The 23,595-nt window shown below is 43.1% G+C and overlaps 1 protein-coding gene across 1 annotated transcript in view; it reads right to left on the minus strand.

Annotated features, from left to right (window-relative positions):
- The window catches only part of LOC115440471, a 60,050-nt gene that overhangs the window by 15,786 nt on the left and 20,669 nt on the right, over positions 1–23,595 (minus strand). Inside the window, exons 10-32 of the mRNA XM_037442375.1 lie at positions 14,362–14,490; positions 13,887–13,977; positions 12,800–12,923; positions 6,617–6,828; positions 6,036–6,242; positions 5,843–5,953; positions 5,586–5,678; positions 5,159–5,314; positions 4,739–4,893; positions 4,402–4,456; positions 4,056–4,234; positions 3,909–3,983; positions 3,615–3,732; positions 3,331–3,539; positions 2,945–3,118; positions 2,663–2,809; positions 2,337–2,537; positions 2,116–2,259; positions 1,780–2,039; positions 1,560–1,606; positions 510–655; positions 261–368; positions 1–172 (exon numbers count right to left, since the gene is read on the minus strand). Coding sequence (XP_037298272.1) covers positions 1–172; positions 261–368; positions 510–655; positions 1,560–1,606; positions 1,780–2,039; positions 2,116–2,259; positions 2,337–2,537; positions 2,663–2,809; positions 2,945–3,118; positions 3,331–3,539; positions 3,615–3,732; positions 3,909–3,983; positions 4,056–4,234; positions 4,402–4,456; positions 4,739–4,893; positions 5,159–5,314; positions 5,586–5,678; positions 5,843–5,953; positions 6,036–6,242; positions 6,617–6,828; positions 12,800–12,923; positions 13,887–13,977; positions 14,362–14,490 — 3,313 coding nt within the window. The remainder of the gene's footprint in view (positions 173–260; positions 369–509; positions 656–1,559; positions 1,607–1,779; positions 2,040–2,115; positions 2,260–2,336; positions 2,538–2,662; positions 2,810–2,944; positions 3,119–3,330; positions 3,540–3,614; positions 3,733–3,908; positions 3,984–4,055; positions 4,235–4,401; positions 4,457–4,738; positions 4,894–5,158; positions 5,315–5,585; positions 5,679–5,842; positions 5,954–6,035; positions 6,243–6,616; positions 6,829–12,799; positions 12,924–13,886; positions 13,978–14,361; positions 14,491–23,595) is intronic.

Below are 23,595 nucleotides of genomic sequence, written 5' to 3' on the forward strand. Positions count from 1 at the left end.
CCTGGTCGGCGAGGTGCAGGTAGTAGTGGTGCGCGCGCAGGCGGCGCGCGAGGTCGGCGGGCGCGCGGCGCTGCAGCGCACTGAACGCGCGCACGAGCGCCGCGCGCACCGACGCCTCGCGGTGGTTGCCGAGCACCACCAGCGCCTCCGCCTGCACCGCGCCCGCCACCGCCTGTAATCATACACGTGCCAAAACAATACAAGGTAGAATACTCAAATCACAAACAGAACATTTGCTATTTTCATTTCAAATATTATACCTGCGCGAGCTCGTGGTCGGGCAGCACACCGATGGTGTCTCGCAGTAATAGCAGTAGTCCCTCGCATGCAGCCCAACCCGGCACCGCGCCCGCTCGTACTCGCCGTTGCTACAGGTGTCAAATACACATATAAAAAACAAAACATTTTCATAAAAAACCAAATTATTACAAACACAGTGAAATCTCAATGCAAAGGCAATTTTTTTTCCTCGTCAAGAAAGAATGATAATAGTGTGTGTTACTACTGACCTGGTTGTAGAGCCCGTGCGGGTACATGTCGACGGTGGTGGTGGTGACGTCGTCGAGGTCTACAACAATGTAATCCGTGAGATCGGCGGCGCGCGGCTCGGCTTCACCGCCGACCGCCGCCGCCGCCACCCCCGCCCCTACCGCCTCTGCAACCGCCACCATTCACCACTCACTTCGCTCAGCACAACTCAGCACCACACATCACAGATGAGTTACAAAGCCCGCGGTCACACACATTGTTACGCTAAGAACTCACGAAGCGGTTTTGGCCGCGCCCGCCGTGGTCGATAAACAGCTGTGTTATTTCCAAAGTCACGACGACCGGCGATCTGTACGATTTGTAACCATCGCTGTTGCGATTATCACCCGCAAACTTTGCAGGCTATTATCGCCAGACGGACTGTTAATGGTCAATTGAATTTCAGAACGCCATGGACACACACCAGAAATGATCATAATGCCACGTGTGGACTTGTGTACCCCCCGCTTACTACTGCAGTCCTACACCTACCGATCGCAGAGCGCGCGGGCGCTACCCGCCGAGGCTGAGGGTGCGGCGTAGTGACCGCGGTCCGCGCGGATTTACTGGTTGCCCGCCGGTACAGCAGGTACCGCGTACAACCGCGCCCGCAGCGGGCGTAAAACGCGTTGTGGAATGTGCATTTATTTTTAACATAATATATATTTGCATTCTACACGAATTGCGGGCCCGCAACCACGGCGGGTGCGGGTAAATATTGCCTCGCGAGTTCTTAGTATTATACCACAAAATGAATTATGCACTGAATGTAGCTGTTCTCGATCATATTATAGCAAGTTGTCTATGTAAGATCAACATAATAATGACAAGTTATATTTTATAATGATTACAAGACGAACGGATTTTGATCGGCATGCAGAATGACGGTAGCACAACACAGCATGTTTAAGTAGATGGAACGTAAAAAGCTCGATTAATATTCTAATATACATTTTTCAGTTTTTCATAACATCACTGATCACATTATCTTATACTAAGCTGTAAGCAGAGAGATAGACAACGGAACTTACCGGTAGTAGTGTCCGAATTTTCAGACGTTGACGATAAATTGTGTTTCCTACAACAGACACAAATATTTGAAATCAGTTGGATTTCGAATCGAATCAGTTGAAGATCTTAAAAAATCACAGAAGAAATGAATACTAGGATGAATTACAATATTTATTTACAGAGTAAAAAACGGTTACAATAGTTTGTCAGAAGAAGCACAGACACCCAGAAGCAGCTCACCTGCCCTCCTTGATGTGCATGTTAATGATGCCCTTGAGCTGCTTGGTGGACTCGACGCTGCTGTCCATCCGGTCGCTGTCGCGCGCGTCGGCGTCCTCGGCCGAGGTGCTGGACGCGCTCGGGCGCTCCTCCGCGCGGCGCCGGCTGCGGCGGGACGCGCGCCGCCTGGCGCTCGACCCGAACTCGCTCATCTCCTGCGTCTCCGACGTCAGCAGGAAGTAGAAGTTCGCTCGCGAGTGCGTCACGAACGTATCGCTTGCCTGAACACAGTACATTACGTGCGTGTGCGTTTCTATTATACTGCAGCGGAACTCAATGAAGGTGATGAACACAAACCTGATGCATGAGTAGTAAGAAGTCGCAGAGCTGCGCGACGCGCTCGAGCGCGGGCGGGGTGCCGATGAGGCCGCGCACCACCTCCACCAGATTGTTGCTCGCTATCGGGTCCAGTGGGCCGCAGTCTGAATTCAGAAAACGCTCCTGAAAAGGGGATATAAATGTTATATATTTGTTTGGTTATCGTATGTGTCACTCTCTCTCTCTCTGGGTGTGGGTACCTTGCATGCGAGCAGCAGATGGTGCAGCAGCGCGGCGCGGTTCATCTGGTAGTGGTTGAAGGCGCGGCGCGGATGCGAGTCGCGCAGCAGTGCCCGCGCGCTCCACAGCCACAGCGCCAGCACCGACCCGCGCTGCGGTAACATGCCGCTACCGTTACCGTCACCGCCCCCGCCGCCGCCGTAATCAATGTCCCAAGTCACCTACACGTAAACAATCAGGTTCTAATTTATTAAGTCCAACGAATACTCCTTTTAAAATACTTAATACTAACTTCTAGAAAAAAAATATTTTAACAATAACCATTAACATAGCGAGTAAGACTAGCCTGCGTGGTATCGAGATGTCGCCAAGCCTTGAGCATGAGCACGAAGAGCGCGGGCTCGAGCAGCACGGCGTCGGTCCGCGCCAGCAGGTGCACGCTGTCGCCGCTCACCGACAGCACCGGGCTGCTGCACGCTTCGTTTAGTACCACCTGCACGAATAATATTCACACATCTTATCTATACAATAAAAGCAAATAAAACTTTTTATACTAAATTTTATCGTTTTTAAATACCTATGTTTTTAATATGGTCATGTGTTTTACAAATGGCGGTTATAATTGTACCTCCAGCAGATGATGCGTTACGTGACACTTAGGCGAGGCGAATACAGTAAGTAGCATTTCGAGCGAGTCGCTGCCGTAGAACATTGCGTATAGCCGGTTGTCGACGCGGCACGCCCGCAGTAGGATTCCTAGCGCCATCGCCTGCTCAGCTGGGGTGGCGTCCAGTTCTACCACCTGTAATATTTTTTTATGGAGAAATCGTTTTGTGTATACATATTGTGCCGTTGAAATTTTATATAACTTAAGATCGATACTTGTTCGGATTATTATTGCATCGATTTGTAAAGCTAGATGAGTTTGTTATTCAAGCTGATGATGGGGATAATATAATGTTATTTTGGTTGCACCCCACACTGATCCACATAAGTAGCGCATACTGCAGTTACCCGTGCGTACAAGTAGAGCAGCACGTGCGGGCCGCCGAGGTGCAGCAGCGCGGGCGCGAGCCCCTGGTGGCGCGAGCGCAGCGCCGCGGCCGCCCAGCGCGCGCACAGCGTCTCGGGGATGGAGGCGCGCGCGCCTGCCGCGCCGCCCGCCGCGCCCGCCACGCCCGCCACGCCCGCCACGCCCGCCACCGACACGCGCCCCGAGAACACTGCACACACAAACCGCTGCCACTCACTCTGCTACACTCCACTACACCCACTACACACTTGGACCTCGTGTCTACCTGTAGGCATCGCCACGGTCTGGTGGTACAGGTTCATGATGTAGGGCGAGCTCGCGGAGAACGTCAACACCACGTTATCGTGCAGCTCACGCAACGTCGCCATGGATATGTCATACACCTGCAAATTAGTACTAGACATTATGGTTTCAAAGAAAAAGCCGTCAAGCAATATGATGCCTGCATAGTCAGTAAACATTATGACATAAAATAATCATATAACAGAAGAAGCATGCAATAGTTGTAACAATTTTTAAAAATATTTTTCTTTAGTAATGAAATATTTGAAACGCTCACGTGATCCCAGTCGATATTTGAATCCAGAATATTTGGTGTCAATATAAGGGGATAGTTGGGAGATTCACACTTGATCTGCAACAATATAATTGTATAAATAATGTTGTAATTCAGCACGTGTGCTATGAGATGTGCGAGTGGCGGTACCTGGCAGGAGTGGTCGGGCCCGTGCGCGGCGAGGTGCAGCGCGGTGTGCGGCGTGAGCATGGCGGCGCGGTACACCACCACGTGCGCCAGGTGGTACACGCCGCCGCCGGCGCCGGCGCCGCCGCGGCACGCGTGGCCGATCAACACGTTCGTCGGCAGCACCTTCCGCACCAGGATGCCTGCGTGCACACATAGGTATATACACTCAATAGGGTGGGATTTCTATTTTTAATGCCGGTGACCGCAACCTAAAAATTCTTGAAATAAATTACATTAACCTGGTAATTTGTTTAATTATGTCTTTTAGTAAAAAACAATAAGACTAAAAAATTCTGAGAGTTTTCACCTTGTAATGGAAGCGCAACGGATTCGGTCTCATATCCGTTAATGAATAATGTGACCTGCAATCAAACAAGAAACTTTAATATTATTTGAGATCAAGATTCCGTCTCAATATTATTGATGTCCGTGATGATTTCACGTCGAAGGCAATTTTTTCATGCAGCTGTTTATAAATCCCACATGAGGTTATAAGTCTGCACCACGCATGTTTAATTCCATCAACTGTTTGTTTAGGATTTATGATCTCCTTTAACAATTGTAATAGTGGGCTAATGAAGCAGATCATGGTCATCTGGAGTAACAATACATATAGGCATTATATACTTTATGTGTGTGTATACCTCAATGAACATGTGTCGCTTGAGCACGCGCTCGCGCACGTTGAGCGCGACATGGTTCCACTGCGCGTGCGCGGCGCCGCCCCACGCCATGCGCGCGCTGCTCATGACGCGCGAGCCGCTGCTCTCCGGCCGACTCAGCCGCAGGGTAAATACGCCTGCGAGTCCAAGGGTAAACTCGTATTATTATTATTATTATTTTTTTCTAAACATTCAGCTTATCGCCGCCCAGTATTCACAAGAGAACTCAAGCGAGCGGCAACCATCCCAGCTTTGAGAAGTGGGCATACATTAACTTCCAATAGCTTTTATCAAGTTGTTAGTCAATCGTGCAGCAGGGCATCTTACATGTTTATGTTTTTTTTTATAAAATGGCTAAAATGTTATAAAAGCACATTAACGTAGACAGTTAAGCGCATGTACCGGTGCTAGTTTGTAGCCATAATTCGAACATGAGCGAGTCGTGTCCGATGGACACCACATGCGACAGTTCGGTGTGTCGGCCGCGCGGCTCTCGCGTCGGCGACCGCTTCGTCGACTCGTTGTCTGATGATTCGTCATTTGTTTCCGCTGTGTCATCTAAATGGATTTAACACATTTATTAAAATATGCAAAACTTGAATTTGGATTTTTAAAATATTTGTTTTCAAATATTTCAGAATCAAAATTGTATGGTACATCCACATAAATAGTTGAATAAATTCAAAACATTATATCGTCTATACAATTTTGTGTTTTTGTATATGTTCAGGTAATTTTGTTTTTGACTGTACCTGATATTTAAAAATATTACAATATGCATTGGAGTTTTTACAAGCGTGTATGCTGGTGTGTGTGTGTGAGTACTGACCGGTGTGGTGCGGCGCGTGCAGCCACAGCGCGAGCGAGAAGCCCGCCGCCCACGGCGCCCAGCCCGCGCTCGACGCGCGCGCCCGCACCGCCGCTGCACATGACAACCTCATTACTCACCGCTCACTCTCGACTTTACGCAATACAACATAACGTTCAGTTTGCATTTTTATTCAAATATATTGCTATTATATACTCTTATAGCTGGTAAGTAAACACGATGCGCTAACAAAATTTCAAAAGAGCAATAAAACATACCAGCCTTCAAATGTGAATCTTGGAATATTTTGGCAGATTCATCCAAGCTCGTCTGTGATATATTATTTAATCCCAGTTGGTTTATTTCTTCGTACATTTCTTGCATAGCTTCTGAAATATTATAAACATATTTAAATAGTAATACGTTTCTCACGATAAATGTGTGTGGTAGAGATAGAAGGCGTCACTTTACCCTTGTTGTCGGTGTCGACGGGGAAGGTGAGTATGTAGTCTGGCGTGTGCGCTGGCTGGTGGTGCGCGAGGCGGCGCAGCGTGGGCAGCAGCAGCGCCAGCGGCGGCCGCGGCGCCAGCACCAGCCGCAGCAGCGCCGCCAGCTCCCACGCGCTCACGCTCTGCGCCGCCAGCGCCTGGATCAGCTCCAGCACGCAACGCTGCAGCTCTACAGGATAATTATCACAATATTTCACTCTAAACATGATCATTTATTTATTACTTAACAAATCTAGCGCACTATATTTGACAATTAATGTGCAATTAATTGCCGATATTAGATTAATTATTATTTAATTGTTTCCAACATTGATTAGATCATATGTTGTTCCTATTATTTATCATAAGCTAATCTATACCGTATTCACATAAGGCAGGACATAATGTAAATAGTTTTATAGTGAATAAGTTTGGATAAATGCGGTGCGTACATACAGAAAGAGAATGGTGCGTGAAACTAAACAATGAGTAGAGTATATACACGGCTAGTGGCTAGAATACGGTAAAGGTTGATATTGATATGTGTGTCGAGTAATGTGTTACCGTGGAACCTGGGATGGTGTTGCGCGAGCAGATGGTCGCGGCCGGGCGCGAGCAGGCGCTGCAGCAGCGGCGGTGCGCGCGCCCCGCCCCGCGCCCGCGCCCGCGCCCGCGCCTGCGCCTGCCAGCGCCGCGCGCAGCACGCCCGCGCGAGCTGCGCGCCCACGCGCTCGATGCTCACCGCAGACTCCTCGCTGCACTTCGACTCCAGCAGTCTACATCAGGAATACATAACGCATTCAAACACTCGAGTACGGATTTTCAACTAATTCAGAAGTTAACTGAATGCAGATGAATCAACTACATTCTTGTATTACACGTACGCACATAATAATCTACATATTATAATCACACATATATATATATATATATATATATATATATATATATATATATATATATATATATATATATATATATATATATATATGAATCCATTTGAGTTTTTTGCCAAGTATTCGTATTCTTGCATGTTGCGTAAACATTACCAGATATATTTTTTATAATACATTTACATTTTACATATTAACAACTAAAATTATACAATAAATTAGACCAATAAATTGTATGAACAAAAACCTGAAACCACGAGTTAATTCCAGCATCGAGCGCGGAGTACTGGTCGAAGTAAACCGGTAATAGGTACGATTACGGTCAGGCGTTAAGCCGACTTAGAAACCTTACAAGTGACTTATAAAATCTGATTCTTTAGCCAGTTCAACACTAATTACTTTCTGAATTTCTGTTATATTAAGCTGTAAATAAACGTAAGTTTTAAACATATTAAAAATAATGGAAAAACATAAACTATTTCTATACATGGTGATATTAATTTGTGAGATCAAATGTAAATTACGACACAATAGGTACTTATCTCTCACTTGTTATGAAATAAACTTACTCGTTCATAACGTCGTCACTCGTATCTCTCAGCGTAAGGACTAAATCGCAAACTATTGTGCAATAGGCTACAGTTCGCAACACTATATCACACCAATAATATATTAATATAGCTTTTGTTCGCGTCTGCGCCCGCGTGAAAGACTTTTCCGGAAGTATATTCCCGCTTTACATTGTCCCGGGGTGGAAAGTAGCTTATGTCCTTCAAACCAAATTTCATCTTAATCCGTAGGGTAGTTTTTCAGTTTAACGCGTTCAGACAGGCAAAAAGATGGAGAAGGGGCTTTGTTTAATAATATATTTTAAATCTTTTATCTAGGACAGGCCGATGTTCAGCAGTGGACAGTTGTAGGCTGATGAGAATATGAGAGACCTTTTTAAAAGGACCGTCATGAATATTAGTTGTGTAACTTTAACCGTTTACGCAGCGCACGCAATGTAAGCTATCAAAAGGAATATATTTCCCGGTTTTTACCACATTTTTCATTGATGCTCCACTCCTATTGGTCATAGCGTGATGTTATTTAGCGCCCTTCGATAAATAGGATATCTAACAGTAAAAGATATTTTCAATTCGAACAACTAGTTCCTGAGATAGCCCATTCAAACAAACAAACTCTGCAGCTTTATATAATAGTATAGATAAAAAGAAATAATATTTAAGAATAACAAATTGCTGAGAGATCGATGACCAAAACACACAAACCGGTCATTTGGTGTATTATTAAAAATCTAACAATTAAATAATTATATTCTTATTAACATACTGGTATAGGCTACAACTTCATTAAGTTATTAATTAGTTTTTTTTTGTGTATATTAATATAAAAATGAATCGTCTCCTAACTTATTATATGATTCTTTTTGCAAATTAATTATATGCAAAATTACAGGCATGAAATTCTATCTACCCACTACCATCATAGTATGAGTTATGAACTATGTGAAGATTAACGTATGAACTTTGCATTTGCGTCACATCAGTAGAAATTATTGAAAAAAAAACCATTGGTTCTGTGCAAAATAAATTTCGTTATTGATATGCGTTAATGATACATGACACAGGGTGGTTCATATTTTTAATCCAGTCGCGGCTCTGTCACTGTCATAACTGTGAGAAAAGTGTTCGGTTAATAATGGTGTGGATAATCTATCTATCCATCTATCTCTCGATTAATGAATCCATCCTTGGATATTGGCTATGGCGGCCAATCTCAGTCATCTGAATCCTGGCCATCAGCCAGGAACGCAGGAGATCTTATAGTCCACAAGTGTGTGCCAATAGACAGGTGCACTTTCTGTTCCTTGACTGTCATAGTCCGGTAAGATAGCAAGCCGACATAACGGGAGAGAGATCAGGCGCAAAACAAACGGCTTTAAGCGCTTTCCGAGGCATGACGGTATCACACCGCCGACTTCCCGACTCCGAGCTGCGACTGAGTAATTTTAATGATTGAAAAATTTAGTCACAATTATTTTTAGTTCAACCCGAGATTCGAACCCAGGATCTCAGAACCGTGGTAACACAGGTACCGCGTACGCATAACAACTACGCCACCGAGGCAGTCCCAACGACTGGTACTCTTGTCTTGACTCCACTCCTCATCAGGTACAATAGAGTCACTTTACCGTACCCATTTAATTAAAACGTGTTTGCACTCAGGGTGATTCGTGTCGCCACAGCAGCGCAGGTTAAGGTAATAAGTGTATGCCATAGACGTATATGCTATAAACACGTACACTATCACTGTGTTCAAAATTTGGAGTTAGAGTTCGCTGCAGCGCTAAAACATCAATCATCATCTAACCCAACTTTTTAAACGTGCAGTGCTAAAGCGTTTCAAATAGAGTATAATTAATAATGTCATATCTAGTATATATGGATGGTGTATGCTCATTGCTCACTTGTCGATGAGCTGCGTGAGTATGTCGACGACGATGACGCAGAGCTCGGGGTGCGCCAGCTCGGCGCGCTTGGTGTACTCGCCGCACTCCACGCTCAGCGCGTCCGCCGGCGACGACTGCACGCCTGCGCCGCAACACCATATCTAGTATATATGGATGGTGTATGCTCATTGCTCACTTGTCGATGAGCTGCGTGAGTATGTCGACGACGATGACGCAGAGCTCGGGGTGCGCCAGCTCGGCGCGCTTGGTGTACTCGCCGCACTCCACGCTCAGCGCGTCCGCCGGCGACGACTGCACGCCTGCGCCGCAACACCATATCTAGTATATATGGATGGTGTATGCTCATTGCTCACTTGTCGATGAGCTGCGTGAGTATGTCGACGACGATGACGCAGAGCTCGGGGTGCGCCAGCTCGGCGCGCTTGGTGTACTCGCCGCACTCCACGCTCAGCGCGTCCGCCGGCGACGACTGCACGCCTGCGCCGCAACACCATATCTAGTATATATGGATGGTGTATGCTCATTGCTCACTTGTCGATGAGCTGCGTGAGTATGTCGACGACGATGACGCAGAGCTCGGGTGCGCCAGCTCGGCGCGCTTGGTGTACTCGCCGCACTCCACGCTCAGCGCGTCCGCCGGCGACGACTGCACGCCTGCGCCGCAACACCATATCTAGTATATATGGATGGTGTATGCTCATTGCTCACTTGTCGATGAGCTGCGTGAGTATGTCGACGACGATGACGCAGAGCTCGGGGTGCGCCAGCTCGGCGCGCTTGGTGTACTCGCCGCACTCCACGCTCAGCGCGTCCGCCGGCGACGACTGCACGCCTGCGCCGCAACACCATATCTAGTATATATGGATGGTGTATGCTCATTGCTCACTTGTCGATGAGCTGCGTGAGTATGTCGACGACGATGACGCAGAGCTCGGGGTGCGCCAGCTCGGCGCGCTTGGTGTACTCGCCGCACTCCACGCTCAGCGCGTCCGCCGGCGACGACTGCACGCCTGCGCCGCAACACCATATCTAGTATATATGGATGGTGTATGCTCATTGCTCACTTGTCGATGAGCTGCGTGAGTATGTCGACGACGATGACGCAGAGCTCGGGGTGCGCCAGCTCGGCGCGCTTGGTGTACTCGCCGCACTCCACGCTCAGCGCGTCCGCCGGCGACGACTGCACGCCTGCGCCGCAACACCATATCTAGTATATATGGATGGTGTATGCTCATTGCTCACTTGTCGATGAGCTGCGTGAGTATGTCGACGACGATGACGCAGAGCTCGGGGTGCGCCAGCTCGGCGCGCTTGGTGTACTCGCCGCACTCCACGCTCAGCGCGTCCGCCGGCGACGACTGCACGCCTGCGCCGCAACACCATATCTAGTATATATGGATGGTGTATGCTCATTGCTCACTTGTCGATGAGCTGCGTGAGTATGTCGACGACGATGACGCAGAGCTCGGGGTGCGCCAGCTCGGCGCGCTTGGTGTACTCGCCGCACTCCACGCTCAGCGCGTCCGCCGGCGACGACTGCACGCCTGCGCCGCAACACCATATCTAGTATATATGGATGGTGTATGCTCATTGCTCACTTGTCGATGAGCTGCGTGAGTATGTCGACGACGATGACGCAGAGCTCGGGGTGCGCCAGCTCGGCGCGCTTGGTGTACTCGCCGCACTCCACGCTCAGCGCGTCCGCCGGCGACGACTGCACGCCTGCGCCGCAACACCATATCTAGTATATATGGATGGTGTATGCTCATTGCTCACTTGTCGATGAGCTGCGTGAGTATGTCGACGACGATGACGCAGAGCTCGGGGTGCGCCAGCTCGGCGCGCTTGGTGTACTCGCCGCACTCCACGCTCAGCGCGTCCGCCGGCGACGACTGCACGCCTGCGCCGCAACACCATATCTAGTATATATGGATGGTGTATGCTCATTGCTCACTTGTCGATGAGCTGCGTGAGTATGTCGACGACGATGACGCAGAGCTCGGGGTGCGCCAGCTCGGCGCGCTTGGTGTACTCGCCGCACTCCACGCTCAGCGCGTCCGCCGGCGACGACTGCACGCCTGCGCCGCAACACCATATCTAGTATATATGGATGGTGTATGCTCATTGCTCACTTGTCGATGAGCTGCGTGAGTATGTCGACGACGATGACGCAGAGCTCGGGGTGCGCCAGCTCGGCGCGCTTGGTGTACTCGCCGCACTCCACGCTCAGCGCGTCCGCCGGCGACGACTGCACGCCTGCGCCGCAACACCATATCTAGTATATATGGATGGTGTATGCTCATTGCTCACTTGTCGATGAGCTGCGTGAGTATGTCGACGACGATGACGCAGGACTCGGGGTGCGCCAGCTCGGCGCGCTTGGTGTACTCGCCGCACTCCACGCTCAGCGCGTCCGCCGGCGACGACTGCACGCCTGCGCCGCAACACCATATCTAGTATATATGGATGGTGTATGCTCATTGCTCACTTGTCGATGAGCTGCGTGAGTATGTCGACGACGATGACGCAGAGCTCGGGGTGCGCCAGCTCGGCGCGCTTGGTGTACTCGCCGCACTCCACGCTCAGCGCGTCCGCCGGCGACGACTGCACGCCTGCGCCGCAACACCATATCTAGTATATATGGATGGTGTATGCTCATTGCTCACTTGTCGATGAGCTGCGTGAGTATGTCGACGACGATGACGCAGAGCTCGGGGTGCGCCAGCTCGGCGCGCTTGGTGTACTCGCCGCACTCCACGCTCAGCGCGTCCGCCGGCGACGACTGCACGCCTGCGCCGCAACACCATATCTAGTATATATGGATGGTGTATGCTCATTGCTCACTTGTCGATGAGCTGCGTGAGTATGTCGACGACGATGACGCAGAGCTCGGGGTGCGCCAGCTCGGCGCGCTTGGTGTACTCGCCGCACTCCACGCTCAGCGCGTCCGCCGGCGACGACTGCACGCCTGCGCCGCAACACCATATCTAGTATATATGGATGGTGTATGCTCATTGCTCACTTGTCGATGAGCTGCGTGAGTATGTCGACGACGATGACGCAGAGCTCGGGGTGCGCCAGCTCGGCGCGCTTGGTGTACTCGCCGCACTCCACGCTCAGCGCGTCCGCCGGCGACGACTGCACGCCTGCGCCGCAACACCATATCTAGTATATATGGATGGTGTATGCTCATTGCTCACTTGTCGATGAGCTGCGTGAGTATGTCGACGACGATGACGCAGAGCTCGGGGTGCGCCAGCTCGGCGCGCTTGGTGTACTCGCCGCACTCCACGCTCAGCGCGTCCGCCGGCGACGACTGCACGCCTGCGCCGCAACACCATATCTAGTATATATGGATGGTGTATGCTCATTGCTCACTTGTCGATGAGCTGCGTGAGTATGTCGACGACGATGACGCAGAGCTCGGGGTGCGCCAGCTCGGCGCGCTTGGTGTACTCGCCGCACTCCACGCTCAGCGCGTCCGCCGGCGACGACTGCACGCCTGCGCCGCAACACCATATCATTACACTTGTGTTTTTTTATATACATAATCAATATTGGACTGGCAAAATAACACAAATATTCGCACAATTAAGGCAAGTGTAGTGCTAGTATAATGAATATCTTATGGAACGTGCGACTATCGAACTAGTAAAAATTTTAAATCATACTTAATTATTTTTATATGATCATTGTTAGTAGTAATTGAAGACGGACTTTTTGATACATCCGAAATAAAAAAAATTACATAATTTTAAATATCTTACTAAAAACACCTTTAATTCAGTTTGAATTAGGAACATAAGTTTTGAAACACCCTGTAGATTGATTACTGGTTTAACAACGTATTGTCTCGGCTAATACAGGCAAAACGGATTTAAAATATTATAATTTATGGCCTTTTTTAAAAAATCTGTAGTACAAAACCATAATATTGAAACTTAATTGAACAACTTCAACGATGATATTACAATAATGAAGTAAGCGGTATAGCTTTCAAATTAATAGTCTTACAGCTAGCGAAAATCTTTGCTATTTCTAGTTCGCCAATTTTATTACGTCTATAAATTTTTAAAATGATATAATCTACATGTTAAAAAAAAACTTATTTACAAAATGTATGCAACTTAATATTTTCGAATACTGCAAGTACAGTATTGAGATTTCAACTCAATAAATTTTAGTTTTCAAATATATAAATACTTTTATAAAACACCCATTTGAAAATATCGTCAATACGCTTTTTTACTCCTGTAAATATTCTGACCCAGATTCCTATGAATCCTGACCCTTGCTCCCACTCGCATGTTATTACCAGAGTAAAAGGTGTAAACTTGTGTTTATCACTTGGCGAAAAGTGGGTGTCCTGGTTACGCTTCTGCATACCCCTTCGGGGATAAATGCGTGATGTGTGTTTTTTTTTTGTAAGTGTATAATATTATATCATTTCCAAAGCAGTCGTTACCTGAATCGGAGGTGACGGTTGACATCGAGGTGGACATCTTGCGCGCCTTGTACGACTGGTGTAGTTCCAACTTGCCCACTTCCACATCAGCCTGGAATTAAACAGTCATATTATTATACATACGTGTTTCTCCAAGACTGAGTCGGTATTTTACCTGTTTTTTACGCAGTGTATTGTTGGAGAAAGGAAATATGTAGTATAAGTATTTTCTACTCGACTAGAATGCGGCCTCTGACCGGAAACAAACGATTATTAAATCGTTTTTCGTTTTGGGGGTCAGCCGGTGAACAAACTGGTAAAGCCGGCATAACTCTAGCGATCAAAATCCTGCACTGTAATGGTAAGTGGTCATCATATTACTTATGCACAAAAATCAATGTTAGTGGTAGGAAACGATATGATGCGTGAGTGATTAAGTTGAAGATATTGTATGGAAGTGTTTAAGCTGGCACGAGGCTGGCAGGCCGCGCGTTACCTCGTACCCCTCGTCGGGGCGCAGCGCGGGCGGCTCGCTGTGCTCGGAGGCGTACGGCGCCGCCGCGCTCTCCTCGCTCGACGAGCACTCCGCCGAGCTGCTGCCCGAGGGACACACCAGCGGCGGCACCTCAACACACAACGGACCTATTTATTGTCTTGCGCTCAGCTTCCTTATCCAAAGTAACTATTAAAGTTATTGTTATTTGTGACAACGTTTGTTTTGCGTCAACTCTTATTGCTTCTACTTTTACTGTTATTTGTACGTCTTGTATAGTTTATTTATAACAGGCTGTTTAAATATTTGTAAATCGATGCCATAGCATATCTCCACTGACTTCCAAAATATTTCTGTCTCTTTCTTCCCCTATAATATTTTCATAAAGGTCAGGGACGACCTTGCCAGTGCCATACCAATGTATATATCACGTTAATTGTGACCTCGATCTCGTCTGAACACCGCGTGCTAGAAAAACTTGTAAAAGAGCTGCAATGTACTTCATCTATTTGTTATATTGGGATGTTGTAGTTGGTACAATAAAATTAGAGCGCTATGTAAAAATGGTAATCTATGGCCACGTTAATTAAATAAAATTAAACAAAACAATCTAAGTCTGCCTTGACCTTAAATAATGTTTCTAACGCAATTTTGGTCATAAGATAAGATCTTTGGAGACGGTATAATGCATGCGCAACTAAATAACTATTCACATATAATGAATAGTATAATTCTCCTTGAAACTGTCATATTCAAATATTCGACTGTAAAAAAATACGTTGAATGTGGTCAGTGACGAAACCCCAGAAATGTTAGACCAGCTTTAAGGGGCTCTTGCGCATTCTAACTTAATAATTATAATTAATTTAAACTTAATTAACTGCTAACATAGGGTTTACTAATTACTTTTTGTTGCGCAGCCAAAAGTTAACATCAAGCTATGGGTTAAATTAAAATTAACATTTCACACTGGAGTCGGCGAGTTAAATTTCTAATTCTCGATATAATATCAAAATTGATCTATTATTATTGTAGGTTGTGTTGCGTGTTTGAAGAGACATAACATAGTTTATTTTTATCATGATATTACTGGCTTTTTATTCTTAGATAATAAGCAAAAACTGTACACTACAATTTCAGAATTTTAAAATGGGTAACGATTACGAATTAGCATTATTTTTGGAGTGATGCAGAGCATTTCATAAACATTTTATCTTGAGAAGAAAACATTCTCTACCTATCTATTAAATTAAATTGATCATAAGTTAACACAGTCACATATTTCTAGCATGCCTACCGAGACTCATTACGTACTTGATTCCAAGACTTAATATACAAACTTAATATATAAGGTGTTAATTAATCGTCATTTAACCCGGTAATTACCAATCACATGAGTTCGCATCATCGTTATCTAAGTAAAAGCCAAGGACGACTTAATTTCCTTTATGTTTTAATGCCTTAAGAAATTTAATAGCGTTGAAAATATTTTTTGTTTATGGCAAATTTAATTTGAGCCTATTCAAATGAGACAAGTTTCATATTATGGATAAGTAGAAAGATATGTATATATTAGCACGTTCGTAATATCACCGAGGCAAGCGTACATCGCATAACTGTTTGTGACAACTTATTTTCATCCTTATTAAAATAACAAAATGACGTAAGATCATCATAAAATACTTCTCTCAGCGAATCAACTAATAGGTACAAAACGACAACAAAATATAATATCCGGATATACCTACAAAGGAAAATTTTGTGAGTTCGTAGGTAAAGTCGAGATTATTAGACATGTTCTAGAAACTCTTTCAATAATAGAAAGACCCGTTATGTTCGAATAATATAGAGCTTAGTCTTATTTTTTTATTTTTGATTTTTTTGCAGGGAATCGTCCACTACTGGACACAGACCTCCACCCATTGAGCGCCATAGGGACCGGTTCTGGGCCGCCCTCATCCATCGGACTCCGGCGATCCTCACCAGGCCGTGCGTTCATCTCGTGGGGGGCCTGCTTACGCTGCGTCTTCCGGTTCGTGATGGCCACTCCAGAACTTTTTCCGCCCCAACGGCCATCAGTTCTACAAGCCCACTGCCCACTTACCACACTTATTTTGATCAGTTTATTTTAAGTCCGCGGCACATTTTCCTTCTTGTATCTTGGCACCACTTGACAGACTGATAAAGAATGCTGATGGCACTAGATCCACCTTTGCATTTAATTTGTATATAGTTCAAAAAATAATTGTGAATTTTTTTGGACATGTAGGCAAAATTTTATATCATTAATCTGATTGATTAGCTAAAGGCTCGGAATGCCGACGAGGAGTAAAAAACATAAATGCTCCACTTCTGCCACTCGTGTGGGCGAATGGGTATATAGTAAGGTTGGCAAAAACTAGCGAGGTGATTGACTCGCTAGTCGGTGTGTTGAAAGTTGCTCCAAACCGTTGTTGTTTATTGGTATTACAAAATATAAAGATAAAATAATTTCTCGTGTCATCGAATTTTACAAGAAATCTTTTACTATTTCTGATTTAAATCTATGATTGGTATTTAATTTTGATTGATTGAATGGTATTAATTAAGTAAGCTCGGTTATAATGAGAGGTTTTGGAACATGTTTCCGTTTCCTCATTCATGTTAGAAAAAATACAAATTTATTCATAATATAGCATGATATCTATTTAGATTTACGGAATTACTAAAAGCAGTATAGAATAAAATTTAAAAAATAATCTGTTCCGTTCGTAATCTTTTTGCAAAAATAACCTACAAACATGTCTGACATTTCTGTAATCAAAAAACGCTACTTATGTAAAATACAGCTCGTTAAGCATAATTTAAGATAAGACGCATATAAAAGATTTTTAACATTAAATTTTATAAGCTAACATGGATGTTCGCGTAATATCGATTCAAATGATCTCGATAACTTCATACGAATGGGACGTATTTTAGAAATCATTGCAAAATATGTGACCTATTAAAAAAGAATTGTATAAATAACAATGACGGTCAAAACAGCAGAAATAATTCATGGGTGGTACAAGCGGGAAGCTAAGTGTTCCTCTGGTTGCTCAGGCACTCGAGAAACCAAAATATTATTAGTAATTACAAAATAATTATGATTTATACAAAAACGCGTTGAATAGGCCTGCTGGTTAAATTGCTACTCGCTAGCTGTTAAATGTATGAGTGCTTGTAGAGGTGGCTTGAAGATAGGGAACATTCTTAAAAAACTCGTAATCACGAAATAATGTACTAAGTGGTCGAGACCAAGAATCGCAAAAAGCCCTTGGAATGGGTAATTCGGAATGTCTTGGGGCTTATAATATGATAGCTTTTGCCCGCGGCTCCGCCCGCGTTATAAAGTTTTTCAGGCTAAAGTTTTCCGTTATAAAAGTAGTAGTTTCCCGGGAGCCTATGTTCTTCCCAGGGTCTCAAACTGTCTCCATACCAAATTTCATCTTAATACGTTGGGTAGTTTTTGAGTTTAACACGTTCAGGCAGACAGATGCAGCGGGGGACTATTTTTTTTATAATATATTTTTTAGAACTTTTTAAGAGGAACAATCCCGTCATACATCATTGTTGCATAACTTTAACCGTTTACGCAGCGCACGCAACGGAAGCTCTCAAAACTAATAATTTTTCCTCGATTTGCAACATGTTTCATTACTGTTCCGCTCCTATTGGTCATAGCGTGATGATATATGGCCTATAGCACTCCAGGAACAACGGGCTATTCAACACAAAAAGATTTTTTAGTTCAAACCGGTAGTTCCTGAGATTAGCCATTACTGCTCCGCTCCTATTGGTCATAGCGTGATGATATATAGCCTATAGCACTACACGAATAAAGAGCTATCCAACACAAAAAGAATTTTTCAGTTCGAACCGGTAGTTCCTGAGATTAGTCATTACTGCTCCGCTCCTATTGGTCATAGCGTGATGATATATAGCCTATAGCACTCCACGAATAAAGGGCTATCCAACGCAAAAAGAATTTTTCTATTTGGACCGGTAGTTCCTGAGATTAGCCATTACTGCTCCGCTCCTATTGGGTATAGCGTGATGATATATAGCTTATAGCACTCCACGAACAAAGGGCTATCCAACGCAAAAATAATTTTTCAATTTGGACTGGTAGTTCCTGAGATTAGCGCGTTCAAACAAACAAACAAACAAACAAACAAACAAACTCTTCAGCTTTATATAATAGTATAGATAAGCTGTTAAAGTCGTTTGATTAATGGTAGACACTACTACTCATAAAAAATGGCAAAGCCTGCAAATTAGTGTTGAGAGATTATTTTCATTACCTAACACGTAGTAATACCAGTATACATTTACTTACATAGTAATTTAAAGTTTCCTCCCAAAGCATTGAAGATGCGTGGTAGCGGCACAGATAACTTATTTAATAAGTACTAATATCACTATCACTTTGAAGCGTACTGTCCTATTGTTGTTCCTTCTCCCTCCTCTATTGAGGGATTAATCCTTTGCGTCCAGCTCGTTGGCCTAGTGTGGGTTTGGAGTTTACATATACGTAATGTGAATAGTAATCCGCGAGATCTCCAAATACCTACGAGCACTGATGATAAATTTCTTGATTGTAATTTGTAGGTGCAAAAGCGACCATCTCGTCCAAATATCATTAATGCACTGGCTTTGATTTTGTGCTTTTCCTTACGTGTAGATAATATTGACTATTAATATGTGTGACCTCTCAAATACGTGATATCTTCAAATGAATGAATTAAGTGATCGGCAGATACATGTATATTACCTATGCTTCGAAAACATTTAATTAAAAAGGCTAAAATATATTTTATGTTAAAAAAAAATTAATACTAGGGTCTCTTTTGGTTCAAAATGTCTTCTTGTTTCAAATGTCACGTTATTTATTTATTTTTTTAGAAGAGAGCGAGGAATTCTGTTATATTGTTGATACGACAAACATAATATTATACTCATAACACACTTTAGGAAACATGGGTGGGAGTCGCTGACCTTCAGAAAATAATTATGCTGGAGGGAACTGAGGTTTTGCAAAGTTCGTACCACCCAGGTCGAGCCGGCTCGTTCACATGTCATATAGACTGGTCACGAATTCCATATTAATTAATCACTTCCTTTGGACGTAGCTTCGACAACAAATTATTCATATGACCGGAACCTTGAAACGACAGCACATGTAAGCCTTTTTATACCAATGAATAGTTTTTTAGGTTTCTGAATCAAATGTGGGTGTAATTTTACAACTGTGCTTTAATCTAAACATTAATTGCTATTTTCTAAGTATTACTGTCCATAAACCTTAGTATTGCACATAATTGCAATGCGTTTATTGAAACATGTTAAGTCAAATAAATATGATACTGGCTTTAATATCACAACTCGCCACTCAGATTCCACATCGATGTTTGGTAGATATTTAGGTATGTTAGCACTAATAGCCCACAGAAATCATTCATTTTATCAAACGTTATGATTATTCATAAATAGGTATAATTTTGTTATTAATATTCGTACGCCAACAAAAACCACACGCGAGAAATCGTTTCCAAACTCGTTAGTTCATGGGTCCGTTTCATAACTACGGGGAAATGTTGCGCAACTAACTTCGTTTAACGTTGTGTAGGAAGCGGTTAACAAAGTAGGTACACGTGGTGTTTTAGTATATGTCCAAATAAACTGTACCATTCAAGGCTATTGTATAGTAATAAAGAAAAACGATGTTTGTATAGTAGCTGAAGTAAGAACCAGACTGGAGAGCGCCGAATATGAGGTAGTACCGCCATGACATTTAGTCTGTTTCAATATTTGGAGTCGACCGTAAAATGAAGCGATATTTCTCGGGTTAGCCATTATACTGGTCGGAGTTAATCAATCCTCCATCAGATAAACCTTCCATCAATGATATGTCGTGTTGCCTGGAAAGGCTCCGGCGCGTGCACATGTCTATTTGTACATAAATAACGTATATGTACAAATGTATTTGAGAATTATCGCTTACTTTAACGGGGAAGGAAAACATCGTAAAGGAAAAGGTGGACTAATGCCTAATCCCTGTCAGTAGTAGAGGAGTCCCATGCCCAACAGTGGGATAGTATATAATCACGGCTGATATTATTATATTTTTATTATAATGTATATATAAGTAATACAACATGGCGAAAGTCCTATGTCGTTTAGCGCATGTTAAACCAAAACTAAACAAAAAAATATAAATATTGTTTTTGAGTACTTAGTTGTTACTAAACTTAGCTGGGAGTTTAAATGAGGCAGACTTCAGACAAATATGTAATGTGCATGTTAACACAAAAACACGAATTAGAAAGAATATTACATTGCTTGTATTTAATAAGTTCTTATTAAGCCGTATGTAAAGATCAATATATATTTGGCTGTAGTGGTTTTTAGAGTCGATTTCTTTTTGTTAATAAATATTTAATTTTGCTTTGTTCAGTTATAAAACACATATAATTGAGCCCCATGCAAAAAGAGTCGTCAAAATCCTATTTGTTTTCGAGAAGTTCCTCCTGCAATGTCGAATTCCAAATTCTTATACTAATGAAATTAAACGGAAACATTCCGATCTAGTACGAAAACAACGCAAAAAATGGAACCAATACATAACCCGTACACTTTGGCGTGGTTTAATAAAACCAAAAAGTTGACAAACATTTGTCATTTGTTAAATATGCAAAGGAAATATCAAACAGTTTTTGTTGATCGCAACACGCCACTACACACGTGGTGTATATGAAACGCAGCGCGTGTATTGTACACAAATAATAATGGAGCCAACAAAACCGGTATGATCGAAAGCTAGTCCATCGGTCGATGTCGGAATGCATTATTTTTTATACTTAGCTTTGGAAATCATCGAGGTTGAGCATAATGATATTATGATTATAAATATGAGAAATATGAAACCCGTTTCAGTATGAACGGCCATAAATCACCTCAATCGACTTGTATCACGTAATCTTGTGATTCTTTAGGGGCCTTACACAAGATGCTTTTTATACATACCTATCTTACCAATAGATTTATCGCATAGTTGTCTTTCCCAGCCCTTTATTATTTCTCTTAGCATTTTTTTATTTCCCTTCTTGTCTAAAACGCCTGCTATTGTGAGAGAAAAGAGGTTTATGAACCGTGAACTTACTGTTAGGTGACCAGCTTGCTCCATGGCCACCTCTATGCTGAAAAGACTTATACCTAGCAAGATTATTGGAGGCCCAATACATAGATTTTAACGTTGCAGTCTCCATCTTAGTTTCTTAAAAATATTGTCAAGTACACAAACCAAATTATAATGTGTATATAGGTAAAATATAACCCGTTTAAAACCGCCTCTTAAGATTTCTTGCAAAGCACGCAAGCCCATACCAAACTACATCGTTATTTGTAAGAGGTTTCACTTCTTGCCGTGGTATGCGTCGACGCATTGGTAATTTGACATATCTCCTGAAGATACTTACTGGCACTGTTAACCGCCCTGAGTCCCTGAGTTGCATAGGCCTTATTACATGTACTGCAAGCTTGCGCAAGTCCAAATTATCCCATGTTCCTTGCGTTGACACTACGTACAGACAAAATAGCTTCTTTATACGAGCGTGCAGACTATGTTTAACGACCTCTCTCGTGAATTTGATTTGGACTTGTTTAATACTAGTGTTTTTCACCTATAAAATATTCTACAAAAAGTTGTTTTGACAATTATTATCACACAGTACTTAGATATTATAATATTATCGTCTAATTTAATATCGTTTAAAGAATAAATTACATGGAAATTAAATTATAAATTTTTTATATTAATTTATTTTATGATTTTTGTATGATGATTAGCAAATCAGCCCTAATAAATTAAAATCATTTTCAACTCTAAAATAATTTTTATATCATAATAAATGCAAGTTTCAGCTACTGACCACTCAACCCTAGTACTGTATTCTATTTGTGAAAACTTTTAAATGACCTCATATTTATGTTCCACTATGATTACTAAATATAGCTGTTTTCCCATGATAATAATAAAAATCACGCCTATACCCTGACTGTGTGGAGTGTTCATGACTGGCGGTAAGTTATTAATAATTATAATTATGTGTTTCACACGGCCTTTAAGAAATAAATGATTCTATAAAGTTTAAAAATATATGTATGTCAATATAGAATCGTGTGAAACGGATTTGTACGCGGACCCCAAATCCTGATCCTGCACGCTGTATTCGTTATTAGATATACGTAGGTCATTTGTTAATAATCTCAGCTTAAGAATATTATTTTACATTAGCTTTTGCTTGAGGCTTCGCCCGCGTGGAAGATATTTTCCACGATTAAAGTCTCGCTTTATATTTCCCGGGATATAAAGGAGCCTATATTTTAAGATAGACCTCTAGGAATACATTGGTAAAAATTGCACGTAATTTCATGCAGTAATTTTTACTTGATGAGTGCACAAATACACATACAGACAGTCAGACAAAAAATCTAAATACTGTTGTTTTGGTTCCTGTTGCTATAATAAGACTACCCCCCCCCCTCCCCAATTAGTTTTTCTTTAATATCTATAATGTATGTGCAGACATCGGCCTGCCACAAATTCAGTATGTATATATAAATTATAATATTCTGTTAATAATATATAATAATACATTGTTATTTGAGCTATTTCAGAGGCTACAAGCTACAAAAACATCAGACGAAGATGATGATTCTAGAACTAATAACAAGTATGATGTAATTTTAGAACATGGGTTTAAAACTACTTAATAATTCCAGTGTTTAATGTTTTATTCCTTTTCTAGTTATGGGATATACGCAATGGGCAGGAATACGTTTTAAGTCACATCCGTGGGTTGTCAATATGATATGATCACTAAAGGTTGAGTCGCATATACGATCGAAACTCTACTGTTGAATCCTCAGCGAAAATGGACCAGAATAAAGTTTATTTGACAAATTCACAGATGAGTTGTTTTGATTGGTTTATTCTTACTATCAACGCGTAGTTAGCGTTTGGGATAGTTAATGATATCTTATGTTTACGCGAATCCTGGATATCGATTGAAACTAATTATTGGGATTTTTTCGCGATTAGTTTGAGTAATTTACATGCGACTAAGTCCCCCGTGACCATGAATCCGGCAATGTCGGAAACGTCGGGAGAAAAAAATACCAAACTTATTGCGAAAAAATCCGTAAAGTAGTTTT

This window comes from Manduca sexta, chromosome 24, assembly GCF_014839805.1.
Source record: "Manduca sexta isolate Smith_Timp_Sample1 chromosome 24, JHU_Msex_v1.0, whole genome shotgun sequence".
Taxonomy (NCBI): Eukaryota; Metazoa; Arthropoda; class Insecta; order Lepidoptera; family Sphingidae; genus Manduca; species Manduca sexta.